Source organism: Eurosta solidaginis, chromosome 5, assembly GCF_040869045.1.
Source record: "Eurosta solidaginis isolate ZX-2024a chromosome 5, ASM4086904v1, whole genome shotgun sequence".
Lineage (NCBI taxonomy): Eukaryota > Metazoa > Arthropoda > Insecta > Diptera > Tephritidae > Eurosta > Eurosta solidaginis.
This window is the reverse complement of record NC_090323.1, coordinates 236292650-236311922: the sequence shown is the minus strand read 5'-3', so window position 1 is coordinate 236311922 and position 19273 is coordinate 236292650. Positions and strand designations below refer to the sequence as shown.

General features: G+C 36.6%; 3 protein-coding genes across 13 annotated transcripts in view; 1 reads left to right on the top strand and 2 right to left on the bottom strand.

The window, feature by feature from the left end:
* The window catches only part of LOC137252858 (collagenase-like), a 30768-nt gene extending 23310 nt beyond the window's left edge, over positions 1–7458 (bottom strand). The window contains exon 1 of the mRNA XM_067788963.1: positions 7274–7458. Within this exon, the coding sequence (XP_067645064.1) occupies positions 7274–7446 (173 nt within the window). The 5' untranslated portion in view covers positions 7447–7458. The remainder of the gene's footprint in view (positions 1–7273) is intronic.
* Positions 1–19273, bottom strand: part of fry (Protein furry) — a 470099-nt gene that overhangs the window by 110391 nt on the left and 340435 nt on the right. The window lies entirely within an intron of this gene.
* The window catches only part of CNMaR (CNMamide Receptor), a 239781-nt gene that overhangs the window by 41510 nt on the left and 178998 nt on the right, over positions 1–19273 (top strand). The window lies entirely within an intron of this gene.

Below are 19273 nucleotides of genomic sequence, written 5' to 3'. Positions count from 1 at the left end.
ATATTCACATACATATGTATTTCAGGTACAGGATTAGCGGATCGCTATTTAAAATGAACCAAATCGTACTATAACCACGCCCATTTTTCGATATCGAAAATTTCGAAAAACCGAAAAAGGGCGATAATTCATTACCAAAGACGGATAAAGCGATGAATCTTGGTAGGCGCGTTAAACTTATGACGCAAAATCGAAAATTAGTAAAATTTTGGACACCGCCCACTTTTCAAAGAAGGTAATTTAAAAGTTCTGCAAGCTGTAATTTGGCAATCGTTAAATATATCATGATGAAATTTGGCAAGAACGTTACTCGTATTACTATATGTGTGCTAAAAATTAGCAAAATCGGATGACGAACACGCCCACTTTTTAAAAAAAATGTCTAAAGTCAAATTTTAACAAAAAATTGAACATCTTTACAGTATAAAAGTAGATTATGTCAACATTCAACTGCAGTAATGATATGGTGCAACAAAATACAAAAAAAAAAAAAACATTCAAAATGGGCGTGGCTCCGCCCTTTTTCGTTTAATTCGTCTAGAATACTTTTAAGGCCATAAGTCGAACGAAAATTTACCAATCCTTGTGAAATTTGGTAGGTGATTAGATTCTATGACGATAACTGTTTTCTGTGAAAATGGGCGAAATCGGTTGAAGCCACGGCCAGTTTTTATACACAGTCGACCGTATGTCCTCCTGCATGGCCTTTAACACGATAACTTGAGCAAAAATCGACATATCTTTAATGAACTTAGTTCACGTACTTATCTGAACTCACTTTATCTTGGTATAAAAAATGGCCGAAATCCGACTATGACCGCGCCCACTTTTTCGAAATCAAAAATTACGAAAAATGCCATAATTCTGTAACAAATATGAAAAAAGAGATGAAACATGGTAATTGGATTGGTTTATTGACGCAAAATATAACTTTAGAAAAACCTTTGTAAAATGGGTGTGACACCTACCATATTAAGTAGAAGAAAATGAAAAACTTCTGCAGGACGAAATCAATCTTACAAAATCGATCTTACAAATCAGTAGGCCGATATAACAACACAAATTTTTAATACATCCCAGAGCACGGGGAAAAAGTGTCAATAAAATATGACACTATGGCAGCATTGCCATCAAACAAGTCCAATTTTCACATCCATTCTACAACAGATGTCGCAGTGTTGTGAATATCAATTGGCACGAACCAGAATAGAAGTAGGATTAATGAAGACAAACAAAAAACCGCTGTGATGGCTGAATGGTTATAGCAGCGGCGCCTAAACGTTGCCGATGAAGGAATTTAGCAGTTCCCGAAATGGATCTATACAACGAGCTTTGGCAGTTGTCTAAATTTTTTCTTTCTTCTATTCTAATTTAAAAATTTTTTCAATTAAGAAAAAATTTATCATAACAATAATAATGATAAAAAATTATTGTTAGGCCTTGAGCTCGATTCGAACCCGCGACCGAAATCAAAAGCCTTTGGAATCTTGGCAGGAATGCTGTTGACTATGACATATATAAATAAATTAGCGGTACACTCAGAGAAAAACGGCGTTCTAAAATCCAGCACCACCGGACTCAATTAAAGATTTTCATGTTCTTACTTTTTTGTTCTTGAAACACGACCAACCTGTTCTCAAAACAACAACCTTGTTCTTGAACTGACAACCATTTTCTTGAAAAGAGAACGGCTGGTGTTAAAATATGAACAAATGTTCTATTAATGAGAACAATGTTCTTAAATTAAGAACAATATTCTTAAATTAAGTTCAAGTAAAAAGAAGCGGTAAAATTCATGTGTACTACAATGTTAAATGCAACATTTGGCGCAAGCTAGTAAGCAGTCGTAGTGGCCCAGCGGTTATGATGCATATTATGCATTTTTTCTTAAATTTTTTATTTATGACAAAAAAATTAGTATTAATAAAAAATAAATGGGTACCTATTGAAAAAAAATACTTGCCCCTCCCATCAATGATCAAGCCCAAACCGTTCTTGAATTGAGAACGAAAACTGTTAAATCGACCGCAAGTCGTTCTCGAAGCGTGAGAGCGAAAAACCTTATTTTAAGCACAAATAGTGCTTGAAATGAGCACAGAAGGTTCACACATCAATACCAAAATGGTCATAAAATACTAACGGTGTGCTTGAAAAAACTGTTCTTAAAACAAGCCCATCGGTCACGAGTTAAGAAAAAACGTACTTAACAGACTTTTGTCAACGAATGTTCTTAACTTTGAACTTGTTTCGTTCCTTTTAGAACGATTTATTCTCTGAGTGTACCCGACAGATGATGTTCTGGGTCACCCTGATCCATATTTTGGTCGATATCTCGAAAACGCCTTCACATATACAACTAAGAGCCACTCCCTTTTAAACCCCTCATTAATACCTTTAATTTGATACCCATATCGTACAAACACACATTCTAGAGTCACCCCTGGTCCACCTTTATGTCGATATCCCGAAATGGCGTCCACCTACAGAACTATGGCGCACTAAAATACTCTTTAATACCTTCCATTTGAAACCCATGTTATACAAACATATTCCAGGGTTACCCTAGGTTCATTTTGCTAAATGGTGATTTTCCCTTATTTTGTCTCCAAAGCTCTCAGCTGTGTATGTAATGTTCGGTTGAACTTAGCATTCCTTACTTGTGCTTTGCACACAGAGTATATTAACTTTGATTGGATAACGGTTGGTTGTACAGGTATAAAGGAATCCAGGTAGATATAGACTTCCATATATCAAAATCATCAGTATCGAAAAAAAATTTTATTGAGCCATGTCCATCCGTCTGTCCGTTAACACGATAACTTGAGAAAATATTGAGATATCTTCACCAAATTTGGTACACTAGCTTATTTGGACTCAGAATAGATTGGTATTGAAAATGAGCGAAATCGGATGATAACCAAGCCCACTTTTTATATATATAAAATTTTAGAACACAAAAAACCTGATTATTTAGTAAATAATACACCTAGGATGTTGAAATTTGACATGTGGACTGATATTGCGACTCTTGATAAAAATTTGAGAAAATTTTTGAAAATTGGCGTGGCACCGCCCACTTATAAAATCAATTTTACAAATATTATTAATCATAAATAAAAAATCGTTAAACCTATCGTAACAAAATTCGGTAGAGATGTTGCCTTTAGTATAAGGAATGCTTTGAAGAAAAATTAACGAAATCGGGTGCTTAACCCCTAATGCCCACTTTTATATAAACGATTTTTAAAAGGGTCGTAGACGAAAATATCTTAGCGAAAAAGGGCTGTGTGTCAATAGAATTTTACTTTCTAAATTGAATTATAACATTAAATTGGAAAACACTAAAATTTTTGAAAATGGGTGTGGTACCGCCTCTTGTATGACTAAGCAATTTTCTATGTTTCGGGAGCCATAACTCGAAGAAAAATTAACATATAGTAATGAAATTAATTACATATATTTTCCTTATAGCAGAAAATATTTCTAGTAAAAATGGACGGGATCGGTTAAAGACCACGGCAACTTAGATATAAAACAAGTTTAAAAGGGTCGTAGACTAGAATAATAAGCTATAACTTAGCAAGAAATAGTTTTGAATCAATGATATTTCACTTATCAAGTTTTGTTGTAAGAGGAAATGGGGAGACATTATTTTTAAACGGGCGGGGTCACGTGTTATGTAGAAACGTTATTTATCTGAAATGAAACGTAAAATTGAAGCTCACGCTGAGTATATAATGTTCGGTTACACCCGAACTTAGACACCTTTACTTGTTAACTAAAAGTTCGTGTTTTTTTGAATTATGACACTATTGAAGTAAATGAGTGATATATGTACATATATGTACGGGTGGTATAGGCCTACTGGGGAACCGAGCACCCAAAACTAACTTCGGTAGCGCGCCAACGGGGACCTCCCGAGTGGTGTGGAAAAAGCTATTTTTCAATTCAATTTAAAGTAATTTCACCATAATTCTATGTCAATTTCATTTAATTTTACATATTTTTTATATATTTTATTTTTATATATTTTATATATTTTTATATAGGAGCTCCATACCAAAACGTTATAAATACATTTGAAAAGTTTGTAGAAAATTTAAGAAAATTCAATCAAAAAGTACAACGTCTTAGATCAAATTCAAAATTTTAATGAAAAATTTAAGTAAGTTAGACCAGTTTGTTATATTTCCACTCACTGCTTAACTATTAACGCATTATTGCACTAGCCCCAACACTGGATGCATATACTGAGTTGAAAAAAATACAAGTTAATCGAATTTCGCCCACAGGCGATACTAGTTGAACATTAATAAGGTGAGCAGTACGAAAATCGGCGAGAATTAACGATTTTCCATAGAATGGCCGTACTATTGACATTGTCATTGTACTTCTAAGCCAGATTTTTATTCGCCACACGGAAGGAAAATACGTTTAAGCACTAGCACTTTCTCATAAAATAAACATTGGAGGAATTTCCTGCAATAGCAAAAGACATTTTTGCTTAATTTATGATATGAATTTTTACAATAAATAAATAAGTGCAAGGCGCGATAACCTCCAGAGAGATTTTGGTCTGAGCTTGTCTTCCAATTTGCGTGGTGCTCCTTTGGACTTTGCCCCAGTTCCACCAACCTCCCCAGCCCCTCAACCGTGGATACACCACTGGTTTAAGGAGAAGTTAAACAGATCAGTACGAAGCTGGTAGATATATTCTGCAAACCTTTTGGAATTAAATCAGAGCCGTATGCTAAAGATTCTTTTAAGGTCTCTAGTTGCAATAAAACATCTTCAGGTCATAAATGTGGAGCAGAGATTGATTTACTTGGATGCAGTTTATAGGGATATGTCCCAGACGAAGCAGTCTCTACGGAATAGTAAGAAAGGTTATCTTTAAACTTCAAAGCGTAAAGAAAACCCTTTTTCCTACGTTTAGAATTTGTAAGCCATAAAACGCATCCCAAATAATTTTCTTTTTTATTTTACAGAAATAAGCTTTCTAGCACTTTTTATTAAGTTCTAAATACTTATGACGCAGTTTAGCATAACGAACGTAATCCGAATTTAAACCAGTCTTCTTATATAATTTGAAGTAGCATGACTTTTTGTAATGCAACGATTTTAGTTCTTTAGTGATCCAGGATGGCATTGGTTCATCGTGTGAACAAATACGTTTGGACACATACTTTTCATATAAAATATGAATGATACTATTAAAACATAAAATGTTCTAATCGACGTCCGCATTATGTTGAGGTCAAGTTATTTTAGAATCTATCGCGCACTAAGTAATTTAATTTCGATAAAAACGTGACTTTTTCGATTCTGCCGATAAGCCAGATATATATGGGGTATTCCATCCCATTTCGACCAATTTTGAACCCGACCCCTTTAGAATTGGCTGAAAGTTTTTCTTCTTTTTCTAGCTTACGAAAGACGTTTTTCAGAATTTTTTCAAATTTTTTCATCCAATTCAAAAAAAGTTATGAATTTTTAAAAAAACACGGTTTTTGTTTTCAAAATGCTATAACATTTTCAAAAATTGATCCTTTGGGATCTTTTTTTTTTTAAATTTGTTTTTAAATGTACTTTTCGGAAAAAATATAAAAAAAAATGTTAAAAGTTTTTTTTTAATTTTTCAGTTTTTCGAGATTTTTCGAATTTCGCCATTTTTTTTTTCTCATAAAAAACTTCAATCAATTCAGCAATCAACTCCACTAATCCCGGAGTAGGCCGATTTTTTTTATATTTTTTTTATTTAATTGAAAAAAAATTTTCAAAAATAAAAATTTTTTTTTTATCAATTTTATTTATATACAAAAAAATGTAAGAAAATGATTTTTAAGTATTCTTTTCTTTATATATGTTACATTATTTTTAGAAAACTTACATGTTTACTGTGTCAGTCATTAATCCTGGTTATTTTAATCGTAGATTACCATAATATATATAAAAAAAGAACACTTAAAAATCATTTTCTTACATTTTTATGTATATAAATAAAATTGATAAAAAAAAATTTTATTTTTGAAAATTTTTTTTTCAATTAAATAAAAAAAAATATAAAAAATAATCGGCCCACTCCGGGATTAGTGGGTATGATTGCAGAATTAATTGAAGTTTTTTATGAGAAAAAAAATAAAAAATGGCGAAATTCGAAAAATCTCGAAAAACTGAAAAATTAAAAAAAAAACTTTAAAAATTTTTTTGTTTTTTTTCCGAAAAGTACATTTAAAAACAAATTTAAAAAAAAAAAAAGATCCCAAACGGTCAATTTTTGAAAAAGTTATAGCATTTTGAAAACAAAAACGGTGTTTTTTTAAAAATTCATAACTTTTTTTGAGTTGGATGAAAAAATTCTGAAAAACGTCTTTCGTAAGCTAGAAAAAGAAGAACAACTTTCAGCCAATTCTAAAGGGGTCGGGTTCAAAACTGATCGAAATGGGATGGAATACCCCATATACAAGGCTGCCGTGATGGCTCAACCCTGTCAGATTAATTATTTTTTATAATTTATACTTTTTATTATAATTTTTTTTTATTTATAATTTTTAGGAATACAAGCACATTCTATTATTTGAAGCGTAAGCCCGTATTTGCTCGAATCTAATCCAAGTAGGAAGTGACACGAGTATGTAAAGCTGGTGCATCACTTTCACATCCTTTGCGTGAACCAATAGACACAATACCAATTTGAAGCTTTGAAGATGCCAACACCAATGGGCCACCAGAATCACCATTACAAAGTCCAATACGATTGACAGTGGCAGTACAAATTTGTTCGTTATCGATCAGAGATGAACTATATTCATCAGTACATACTTCGTTCATGACCACTCTAAAATTGGCAAACTGTAAAACAGGTGAACACACTGTGGATCTATCAGAGGTAACACCCCATCCAGAAGCCACTACAGTTTCACCAATGTAAGTGGGATAGCTTGCAGCACATTTTGGTAGGGACACCGGTGGAATGGCAGCTGAATAAATTACAGCTGGAATTTTGATCAAAGCTATATCATTTCTAACAGTTTTCATATCGAATGCGGGATGAACTTTAATGTCACATTTGTCTACCTTCATGCGTACAATGGCAGCTAAGTGAGTGATGCTGCCTAAGTATATGAACACCTTCACATCACTGAAATTGAAAGGATTGACTAGATCTGATTGCTTATCTATAGTACGTTATTAGGTGATTAACTTGTTAATTTTTCTTTTCGCCTATTGTCTCACATTCCAAAATATACAGTACATATAATTCAAAACTTACTTTAAAGTACAATGAGCAACCGGCAGCACCCATTCATTGCTTATTAAAGATCCACCACAAAAGTAAAATCTTTCACCATAATTTAACAACAAGCCAGCTTGATAAGGAAATCGATTAGGAGCAGTCGTTCGACCATTTGCTATACGTGAACTTAGAAATACCTTTTGCACCATAGACCCCAAGCGTTCACGTTGTGTATTTCTAGGTCCCCGAATTTCAAACGCCGAGGCGATGCATAATAAGAGCGACAAAGCTACGATTTCATGTTGCTGCTGTTTAAGCAAATTTAGACTGAATAAAGCATTGACTATTTTGGTTTATTTATAGAATAGTTAAGTGGCGTACTATGGAGCTATTTGCTTTATTTTTGTCACAAACGTATGTATTTCGGCAAGCCGCAGTATTTGCTGGATATAAGCACCATTAAAAAGGCATGAGATGCAGTAGTAATAAGCGGAAAGTGCTTACATAGAAAGCGGCTTTTAAGCACAGACTAGGCTTATACTGATATTCTCGTTAACTCGAATGTTTTTAAGGCCGTTTTCGTTATCTTCTGCTAAGGCTAACTAACACTTTATTTGACAAAAATCGTAAGTAGATCTGTCAGAAAAAGTACAAGTTAGCGCTAACTGGAGCCGGTAAATAATCCGTTAGTACGCAAAATTTTACGCGCTCATTAAGCTTTTGTTTAAAACGAAAAACCAACAAAATATGTATCCATTTTAGAATACAAGAACTTAAAAACAATACTAGCACTTGTTTACAAAATTTCATAAATATTTTGATCTTAACCCCAGTTTTTCAGTAGAAGTGCAACTCAGTTTGTCAGTTAAACTACGCTTAAACTTATTCTACAGTTTTTAAGTATACTTTAACTGAAGTTTAAGCTGAGCTTTAACGGCGCCCCTGCTGTACTTCACGTACCAGTTATTTGTGTTCGTTCGGACTACCTGCTCATTGCAGCGACTTCCAAGCAGAAGTAGCAGCTAGCATGGAAGACGCGACTCAAATACACAAAATACCGGCAAGGAAATCTTTATTTTCAGCGATAGCCAAGCGACAATAAAATCCTTTGGTGCTCCTATTCATTCAACTGCGAATTGGCATTAAACTGTCGCCGATCTCTTCAGGAAATGGCTCAACAGAACCGTGTACACCCCACATTGGTCCCGGGACACAGGGACATAGAGGGTAACTGCGCTGCAGACGAACTTACTAGGCAGGGTACGACCAGACAGATTCTTCCTGACAAAGAACGCCTAGGTATGCCTTTTGCCACTAGCGAGTTAATGCTAAAAGGGTATACCTACATTCAAGCCAACTAAAGATGGCTACTAATCCCGGGGTGTAGAACATCAAAGCAATCCTGGCCTTAATGGGATACTAAGAGATCCCGTCACGTATACACCCTAAGCAGGGACAAAATCTCCTCATTTGTAGGAGTTATGACTGGGCACTGCCTTATAGGACGGCATGCGGAAAGGCTAGGGGCGCCCTTTCGACGATGCTGCAGAAGTTATAGAGAAGACGAGGAACAGGAGACGGTGATGCACCTCATCCACAACTGCCCGGCGTTAAGCGGCCCGCTGACAAGGCTGTCTGGGAGGTCCCTGATGATCCCATGATATAAGGGACTTGGTAGCTTTTATCAGGTCCTCGAAATGGTTCGAAGAGGAGGGCTAATGGTGTCTTTCTGTGATACCACAACGGGCCAACTGATACTGGCCTATGTGTGCCCATGGGGCAGCCACTACTACCTAACCTAACCTACCTGTGTTCGTTCGAAATGGTGTCGAATATACTCAACAAGCATTTGGGCTTGAATACCATTAGAGCTCATGTTGATAACTAAGCATACTTCTAATAGCCCACGAGTTGTTTCAAAACAGTGGCTCAACTAGAGAATCATAGCGTACTCAGCAAACGAGGGAACTTTTATAAATCAAAAAATGCTATTATTAAAGTTGAAAAAATTTAAAACCCCCACTTGTGGTTCTTTGACTGGATTTAAATTTAAGATTCCATACTACAGTATTTTCATGAAAATAAAATAATATATATGTGACCCGGTCTATGAAAAGGTGGCTTATGACTCAAAAAAAAAAACAGCTGTTTCTCGCAATTTCTTTTTAGAGCCACCTTTTCATAGACCGGGTAACATATATATATATAATTTATTTTTGATTAATTATGCTATTACTGCTATCAACCAGGTGTTTATTTCTTACAGTAAACAGCTGCTGGTTTAGGTGGTACCACCTTGGAGATTTTTTTTCAACTCCACCTCAACTCGATATCCAATGTGGGATATCAACTGAAGAAATGTGTTGGGTATTCATTTGAGAACTGTACATTTCCCCAAATCTCTCAAAGGTTCGATAATAATTTGGTAATGATAATAACGTTGGAGATCATCTCGAGAACTATCTGGTTTAGGAATAATTAAATTATGATGTTGGATATCACCTCCGGAGTTAGATATATATTTCGCTGGAGAAATATTTTTTCCATGTTTGTTGTGTAAACAAAATCCAGCTGTTGCCGTATCTACAAATTATCTAGATAATAAAAATGTTGCCGTACAAAAAAGTCTACCACAAAGGCGGCCTTAAACTGTGACTGAAAAACTGGTCAGCAGGTTAACTGGAGTTCAAATTTTACTAGAGTTTAAGCAAACTTAGTTTAAGCTTAGCTTAATCAACTACTCAAAAACCGGGTCTTATACTCAAATGCGTATATTAAGAATATAAATATTATATATATTCTTGAAATTATAGCTGTTGGGCACAGAAACACGACTCTATGAACTTCTGACGATTTTGTAAATGTAAATTTAACATTACACATTTTCGGGCAACGTTTTCATAGAATAAATTGTGCATGGGAGAAAATTAAAATTTAAATTTTATTTGCAGCCTAATTCTAAATATTTACTCAGAGTTTTATTTTCGCTGATTTTTTTCTATTACCGCGGAAAAATTCCTCCAATTGTTTCTCCAAGAGAGAATTAATATTGTGGATTAGGAATTTGGAATTTTGTTCAAGAAATTGAAAAGTTTAATCATTGTGGCGAATTCCTTTATGCAGTTCTTAAGAAGCCCATATAAAATGACGGTCAAGAAGTGCTTAAGAAAAATTTCGCCGATCTTTAGCAGTACGCGGGTCTAAAGAAATTTCTATAATTATTTTCTGAAGATTTTTAGGAACAAATTCACATGCCAACTCTGGTTTTGCTAAGAAATAATCGATTATGCATTGTTTCGTAAAGAAAAAGTCACATTTCAGAAGGTAAACAAAGTAAAATATTTACTAAAATCAATTGAAATTCACCATTCTACACACAGAATGAAACAAGTTCAATTTGAATCTTATCTTTTCCATTTCTTTCCTTGTTTTTCCAGTTCAAAATTAAAAACATTCGTTGACAAAAGTCTGTCAAAAGTCTTAACTGGTGACGGATGGGCTTGTTTTAGGAACAGTTTTTCCAAGCACACCGTTAGTATTTTATGACCAGTTTGGTATTGATGTGTGAACCTTCTGTGCTCATTTCAAGCAACATTTGTGTTTGATTTAAGATTTTTCGTTCTTAATTCAAGAACGGTTTGATTTTGTAGCGAATTCTGCGGATTTCTAATAATTATGCACCTTCTGCTAACGTTTGTATCGCTGAACTGTCGAATAAATAACTCCAATATTCAGTATTACAGTATTGGACTTTATTTAGATTACTTTGGGAGTACTTCACAACAAAACAAAATAAGTCAGTTACTTCACAATTATATTTCACTTCACAGCTAATAGCGTGTTTATATCAAACTCATTACTGATTCCCCAGCTCGCGCTGCTTATATACTCTCGGTTTTCTCCTTCACCCATTTCTCCTAAGGTTTAGTCATTTCGCGAAAATTTGTTCGAGAACAATTGCATCTCATGCTTGGTTACCAGCTATATACATGTGTATTTGTAGTTTATGCCTTTCTACTAGCCATATGCGTGTGCATGTGTGAATAACCACTTCGGCTGATAACTACATGTGTGTGTGTGTGAGATATCTACTTCGAGCTACTTTGGCAGCTTACTGTATTTGCTGTTGTGATTATTTACTAACAGCATAGTGATGCTAATAATCGTCACAATATATTTCTCTTATTCTTATTTGATGATGTTATCTGCGTATATACAAAAAAAATTCACAATAAGTTTGAGAACTACCTGTGCATATATAAATGGAAATCGAATTAAACGAAAAATAGGAGTTAAAAAAGAGATAAATGAATTGTTTTAAAAAATTTAAGAGATTGACGGTGATCGAACTCGCGCCACGCGACCGCAACCGCAACATCATAACCACTGGCAAAGAGGATAAAAATATATTATTTATTATTTTGCCACTGAGCCACTACGAATCCTTGACAGCTTGTGCCGAATGTTGCATTTAACATTGTAGTGCATACGAATTGTACCGTTTCTTTTTTCTTAAACTTAATTTAAGAACATTGTTCTCATTAATAGAAGATTTGTTCATATTTTAAGACCAGCCGCTCTCTTTTCAAGAAAATAGTGTCAGTTCAAGCACAAGGTTGTTGTTTTAAGAACTGGCTGTTAGTTTTTCAAGAGCAAAAGAGTAAGAACATGAAAAGCTTGAATTGAGTCCGGTGGTACAGGATTTTAGAACGATGTTTTTCTCTGAGTGTATGTGTATGGTGCGTGAATCACCATGCCTCGTCAAACGTCAACATTTCTTGGCTGCTCCTATTTCCTTGCGAAAGAAAAAAATCAGCTTTTACTTTAAGACACGTCGGAGCCATACAAGATGGCATCACGGTGACATGCGTACAAACGTAAATATAAATTCCATTTACTTTGTTTTTGTTAATCGATGGACTAATGTCAAGATCGTGCTGCGCCAGAAGTTGAAGTGTTAAATCATGTTAAAAAAGTACAAATCAGCTGATTTCCGGCTGTCACTGTTCCTGGTTCCGCCATGCTTTAAAGCCGCGTAGAGCAGAGTTGGATTTCTATTCGATTTAGAATCGATTCAATCGATCTTATTTGGGAGTGAAGAGTCGATTTTTTTAGAATCGTTCGATTTATTACGGCTTCGAAGTTTGGATCATCTTACATTAAAAAAAGGCACAATTACATATATATTTATAAAAATGTGCAGAAAACATACTTTTTTGTGATCTTAAACAAAAAAATTCTCGTGTCACAGTATTTGTGGTTGAAATCCCTCGAAACGACGCGACGATTCTCATGAAGTTTTGTGAACAGCGAGCTCTTAATTTTTTTGTTTACAAAACTTTTTATACCTACAACCCTCTGGGGCTGGAACTAACAATGGAACTTGGGCTGGGACTGGGACTAGTACCCTGACTGGGACAGGGAATAAGGGATGGAGAAGAATAAAAGGAGCTAGAGAGAAGAGAAACGAGGGAAAGAGAAAGAGACTGAGAAATAGATAGAGCTAGATGAAGTTAGAAAGGTGGAGATAGATGGAGCGAGGGAAGAAGGACAGCGAGAAAAAGGATGAAAAAGACGATAAGAAAGAAAGAGACGCAGAGAGAGGAGTGAATAAAAGGATAAATATAAGGTGGAGAGAGTGGGAGGGAGTTAGGTTAGGTTGAACTGGCCGGTCCATAGACTGAATGAGTCCGTAGTGTTGCTAAAGTTAATTTACGACCAAACTGAAAAACTCTATCAAAAACCAGGACCTATGTTATAAATTAACTCCGTCCTCTTCGCAAATACTAGAAACTTTCTAGGACTTATTCCACTTGCTGCTTCTGGACTGATAGCTGTATCACTCCTAATAGCTAGAGTCTTAACCAGGCAAGCGCATGGCACGAGTACAGAACGTGCTCGCTCGTTTCGTCCTCCAACCCGCACTTTCTACATCTGCTTTCACTGACCAGGACTAATTTAAAGGCATGTGACGCCAGAAGGCAGTGTCCAGTCAGAATACCCTCATGAGTCTACAGTCCTCTCTTTTTAATGATAGAAGCAACTTCGTTAGTCTAAGGTTTTAAGACCTGCACATAATCTTCGACACTTTACAGCCCCGCGATCATGTGCACCTCTCGCCTTCTCTTAATCTCACCCAATCTAATCGGGGCGTCTACAGAACAAGCTTTAGGGGATGCGCCCTTTTTAGCTAGTTCATCCGATTTTTTCATTCCCATCTATTCCCATATGCCCTGGGACACAATATAGATTACCAGTCCCGATTCTTTCCAGAGCTTATTGCCTTAATTGCTGTTTGGATGTCATTATGAAAGTTAACACGGCTGCAGTTTAAGCTTTTCTCCTCCAGTGTTTCTACTGCTTTGTTACCGCTAATATTTCCGCTAGATCTGGCAGATTGTAGGATCTGTTTACTTCCTTATTTCCGGATTAGCACAGTATACCGCAGACCCTACAGGTTCCACTACTTTGGGACCACCTGTGTACACATGTATCGCCCGTCCGCCATTTGAGCACCCTTGCGCCAACCATCGACCTCTAAGAGACTCCTCGAATTGCAGATAGGTAATCATGTAGTCTGTTCGTCATGTAATTGATGACGCTATGCTACTATGGCTGCATGATCTGTGTCCAAACTGCCCCGAGGCAAGGAGCCTCGATGCAGTTGTTAACGCTGTGTTCTTTGGTACCAGGTCTACAGGTGGAATGTGCAGAATGGCATACAGAGCAGCCGTCGGGATTGTTTTTAGTGCTCCTGTAATGCTAAGCACTGATAGCCTGTATACCACCTACAATTTTTTGACGTAGGTTCTTTTTTGTGTGGCTTTACACCAAAGAAGGACTCCATAGTATAGATTAGGGCTTACAATCGCTGTAAATACCCAATGAGAAAGAGAGATAAACCCCACGTACACCGCAGCATTCTTTTACATGCATAAAATGCCGTCGAAGCCTTCTTCCACGTTGAGCTTCCACGACAGCCTACTGTCTAGGAGGATTCTTAGATATTTTGTGCAAGGTTTCTGCTGCAGAGTCACCCTTCCTAACTTAGGTCTGGTCCAAATCCAATTCGACCTCTTAGTAAACAAGACCATATCCGTCTTCTCTGGGGTGGCTGTCAACCCGTCATTAGATGCACAGGTGTGAATATCCCGAAGCGCCCGATCCATCAAAGAGCTAATCGTTGTAAGGCACTTTCCACTTATGACAATTTCAACGTCATCTGCGTAAGTTTTACAGGTCCCTCATTGCACCGCCTGAGTAGTTGGTTTATGAACAGCGTCCACAGCAGAGGTGATAGCACCTCTTGCTGCAATTTAACATGCAGCCGATTCATCTGATTAAGGCTGGATATACGTTAATGTAATTAAGCCCATCCATGATCGCCCATTTAGCAACATTGTTGAAAGCCTCAGCTATATCTAAGAAGACTGCTAAAGCATACTCCTTATATTCCAGGGCTTTCTCTATGCTTATTACCACCCTATGCAGTGCGGTGTCTGCCGACTAGCCTTTGCTGTGCGCATGTTGAGTTGCGTAGAGCAGCTTTTCATCCACGTTGGACTTTATGTACACATCTATCAGTCTCTCAAAGCTTTTGAGCAGAAATGATGTTAAGCTAATGGGCCTGTAGTCTTTGGGATACATAGCTACACGAGCAGTTCTCCAAGAGTGCGGTACATGATTCTGTCTTATGCACCCATCGAATATTATTTTAAGCCATTCCATGAACGCTCCACTTGAAACTTGTAGCATGCCCGGTGATATAAACTTAGCGAACTTCTTCACCGCCCAATCGTTCTTGGTATCAGTCACCAAGCCCTACTACACGCTCTGTGTTCGAAGTGTGAATGCTCTCTGCTGGGTACAAACCTCTCGAATTTTTTTGTCATGCAGTTCATACAATATTTTGTTTTAAATGATGCAGACGAATTGACGAAGGAACTAAGTGATAAAATTTGATAATAAAATTTGCTACTCTTTATGTATTTTATTTTTATTTTTTTTACGAGGAGGAAGCATCGAAAGCCTCATAGTCAGTGTGGGACTTTAACCGCACTAAACCTCCTACCGTCTGAGTACCATTTACCCCCGGTACTACCGTCAAGTATTCCGTCGGGAGGTAGATTAAGCACTAAGCTCTACGTCTGTCGGGGTCACGTTGCTGTAGTTAGATAGTGCCGCGGTATGGTTAACGCTGGGACTGCCACGCCCTGCTTACTACCTGAATGTGCTTGACGCATACCACTTCTACGAATATTTCCAAGCCTACCTTGAACACTGTGCATATAGTGCTTGTGGCATGCTTGTGCGTTCGACTACTTGTATTGTAGGGTTTTATTTTTTATATATGTATATATGTGTATATAACTTATATATGTATAAATAGAAATTTTTTTATTTTTTTTTTTTTTTTATTTCAATAGGTTGTTCCGTTTTTCATTTAATTTTTTTTTTCCAGAATACGTAACGGGGCTTTCCTCGTACTTCCACCGGTTGGAGAGGCCTTCTCTCCAATCCGAGTATAAACTCTGATTACATGTGAGACGTTTTCCCTCATACTCGTTGTTTCTACAGTTGTCTCCAATCCGTAGGTTTGTCGTTGCGTGTATGTTGACTGCTTTTGGTAGCACGGTTGAAGAGGCCGTGTCTCCAATCCGTGCTTTATTCCTTCACCTGGGGCAGTATTCGAACGGTTGAATAGGCCTTGTCTCCAATCCGTCGCCTGGTTTACTATTACATTACCTACATATATTACGGTATTTTCTTATTTTATCATTCTCACGCCGCTAATTGTACGGAGGCCTTGCATCCAATACGTGCTCAGCTCGATCCCCTCCACCTTAGCAATTTGTTATCCACCCACACAACTCGACTGTTCAATGTTCGCTGCTGCGCCGTAGCCTTTCAAGACTTCGTAGACACTTCATTATTTCCGCTATTACATCGCATGCCGCGGACCATTTTACCTTGCTTTGTAGCATGCATCCAACAATTGTTTCAGGAGTGTAATCCTCTCCAAATACTCTTTATGTAATCACATTTGTATGTATTAAATGAAAATATGTATGTACATCTTACTTACACTTGCCGAGAACGCTTCCAAGAACTACAAACTTCAAATAAAGCCTCTTTATTGCTTTTTAATATGCTTTTAACAATATTTATATAGCATTTAATTTATCATTTGAATTTCGTGAGTGCCGGTCTTTCTCGATAATAAGCTTACGCTTTTAGACTCACAAACATTTATTCATAGTTTTGAAGCAAACATTTTGTTTTTGTTCAAGCAGCTCATGTGCATTAAATTATCTTCAGTGCATCCTTTAAGGGAGGACATATTTGTAAAAGTAATTAATTATTTATTAGATAAAAAAAAGTTGAAACGTTTTCGCAGGCGCACAAAGAACTTGACACTTCCATAGAATATAAAAGGTACGCCTTAGGCGTCTTCTTAAACATTGCCGGGTCTTCCAACAAAGTCCCCGAACGGGCGAACAGGTATGGGTATGCCATAGGTTACCAGATTTCTGTGGAGTTTTTCAGGCCGTGACCAAAGCAGTAGAAACACTAAAGAAAAATAGCGTAACTGCATGAAATGCAGACGCGTGAACTTTGATGATTTTAACAAGTAAGGAAGGCTAAGTTCGGGTATAACCGAACATTACATACTCAGCTGAGAGCTTAGCTGCGTTGGTTTCGTAGGGTTTCGTAGATGGTTTGTAAGTGGTTTTTAATTCCATATCATATACGTTTGGGAAATATCGACCAAATTGTAGACCAAGGGTGACGTTTTTTAGGAACGATTTTTCTTCATCCTTTGTCAGATAAGGGAAAATCACCATGTAGGAAAATGAACCTAGGGTAACCCTGGAATGTGTTTGTATGACATGGGTATCAAATGAAAGGTATTAAAGAGTATTTTAAAAGGGAGTGGACCTTAGTTCTATAGGTGGACGCCTTTGCGAGATATCACCATAAAGGTGGACCAGGGGTGACTCTATAATGGGTTTGTACGATATGAGTATCAAATTAAAGGTATTAATGAGGGTTTTAAAAGGGATTGGCCCTTAGTTGTATATGTGAAGCCGTTTTCGAGACAACGGACAAAATGTGGACGAGGGTGACCCAGAACATCATCTGTCGGGTACCGCTAATTTATTTATATATGTAATACCACGAACAATATTCCTGCCATGTTTCCAAGGGCTTTTGATTTCACCCTCCAGAACTTTTTCATTTTCTTCTACTTAATATGGTAGGTGTCACAACTATTTTACAAAGTTTATTATAAAGTTATATTTTGCGTCAAAAAACCAATCCAACACCATGTTTCATCCCGTTTTTCGTATTTGGTATAGACTTATGGCATTTTTTTCATTTTCCGAGATTTTCGATATCGAAAAAGTGAGCGTGGTCATAGTCGGATTTCGCCCACTTTTATTACCAAGATAAAGTGAGTTCAGATAAGTACGTGAACTAAGTTTAGTAAAGATATATCGATTTTTGCTCAAGTTATCGTGTTAACGGCCGAGCGGAAGGACAGACGGTCAACTGTGTATAAAAACTGGGCGTGGCTTCAACCAATTTCGCCCATTTTTGCAGAAAACAGTTATCGTCCTAGAATCTAAGCCCCTACCAAATTTCACAAAGATTGGTAAATTGTTGTTCGACTTATGGCATTAAAGTATTCTGGACAAATTAAATGAAAAAGGGCGGAGCCAAGCCTATTTTGAAATTTTCTTTTAGTTTTGTATTTTGTTGCACCATATCATTACTGGAGTTGAATGTTGACATAATTTACTTATATACTGTAAATATATTAAATTTTTTGTTAAAATTTGACTTTTAAAATTTCTTTTTTTTAAGTGGGCGTGTTCGTCATCCGATTTTGCTAATTTTTAGTTAGAACACGTATAGTAATAGGAGTAACGTTCCTGCCAAATTTCATCATTATACCTTCAACGCCTGCCAAAGTATGCAAATTACAGCTTGCAAAACTTTTAAATTATCTTCTTTTAAAAGTGGGCAGTGCCCCGCCCATTGTCCAAAATTTTACTAATTTTCTATTCTGCGTCATAAGGTCAACCCACCTACCAATTTTCATCGCTTCATCCGTCTTTGGTAATGAATTATCGCACTTTTTCGTTTTTTCTACATTTTCGATATCGAAAAAGTTGGCGTGGTTATAGTCCGATTTCGTTCAATAGCGATCTGAGATGAGTACCCAGGAACTTACATACCAAATTTCATTATGATACCTCAAAATGTACTCAAGTTAAGGTGTTTACGGACGGACGGACGGACATGGCTAAATGAATTTCTTTTTTCGCCCAGATCATTTTGATATATAGAAGTCTATATCTATCTCGATTAATTTATGCAATTACGGGGTATGATTGTGCGAACAAAATGAATATCCTCTGTGAGCTCTGTTCAGCTGAGTATAAAAAGCACTCGGAATAAGGAAAAGTATACATCATGGGACCGTGGGTCATATTGGAAACTGATGAAAATCAAAAAGCGGATAAGCTAGCTAAAAAGTGCGCATTCCTCCTTGAGAAAATTGGGCGAGATTATAAGAAAACGAAAGTCCTACATGATCGACAAAGCAAGAAACGCGTGGAACCAAGCGTTAGGCTGCAAAGTGTCTCATGTGTACGTCTTATGACCTTAGACTAGCAAAGTTAATCTTATTATTTACTTAACAAATCAAGATGGGTATTCTGACGGGGAAATGCCTTTTAAATTAGACATCGTCTTTGATAGCAGCCGTAGAAAGTGCAGGTCGCAGAAGGACTCGCTAGACTAAGACTTAAGCTATTAAAAGTAACATAGGTATCAGATCTAGAAGCAGCAAGAAGCATAGGTCCAGAAGTCTACTAGTATTTGCCAGCTACGCCAGCTATTGTATAACATAGGTACTGGCCCTCGACAGGGTTTTTCAGTTTGAACGTTGTATATGTGAGTATATGTCAGTTCTTCACGAAAGGGCCGGTCCAACCTAACCAAACCTAGACACATTTCTCAGCGTGG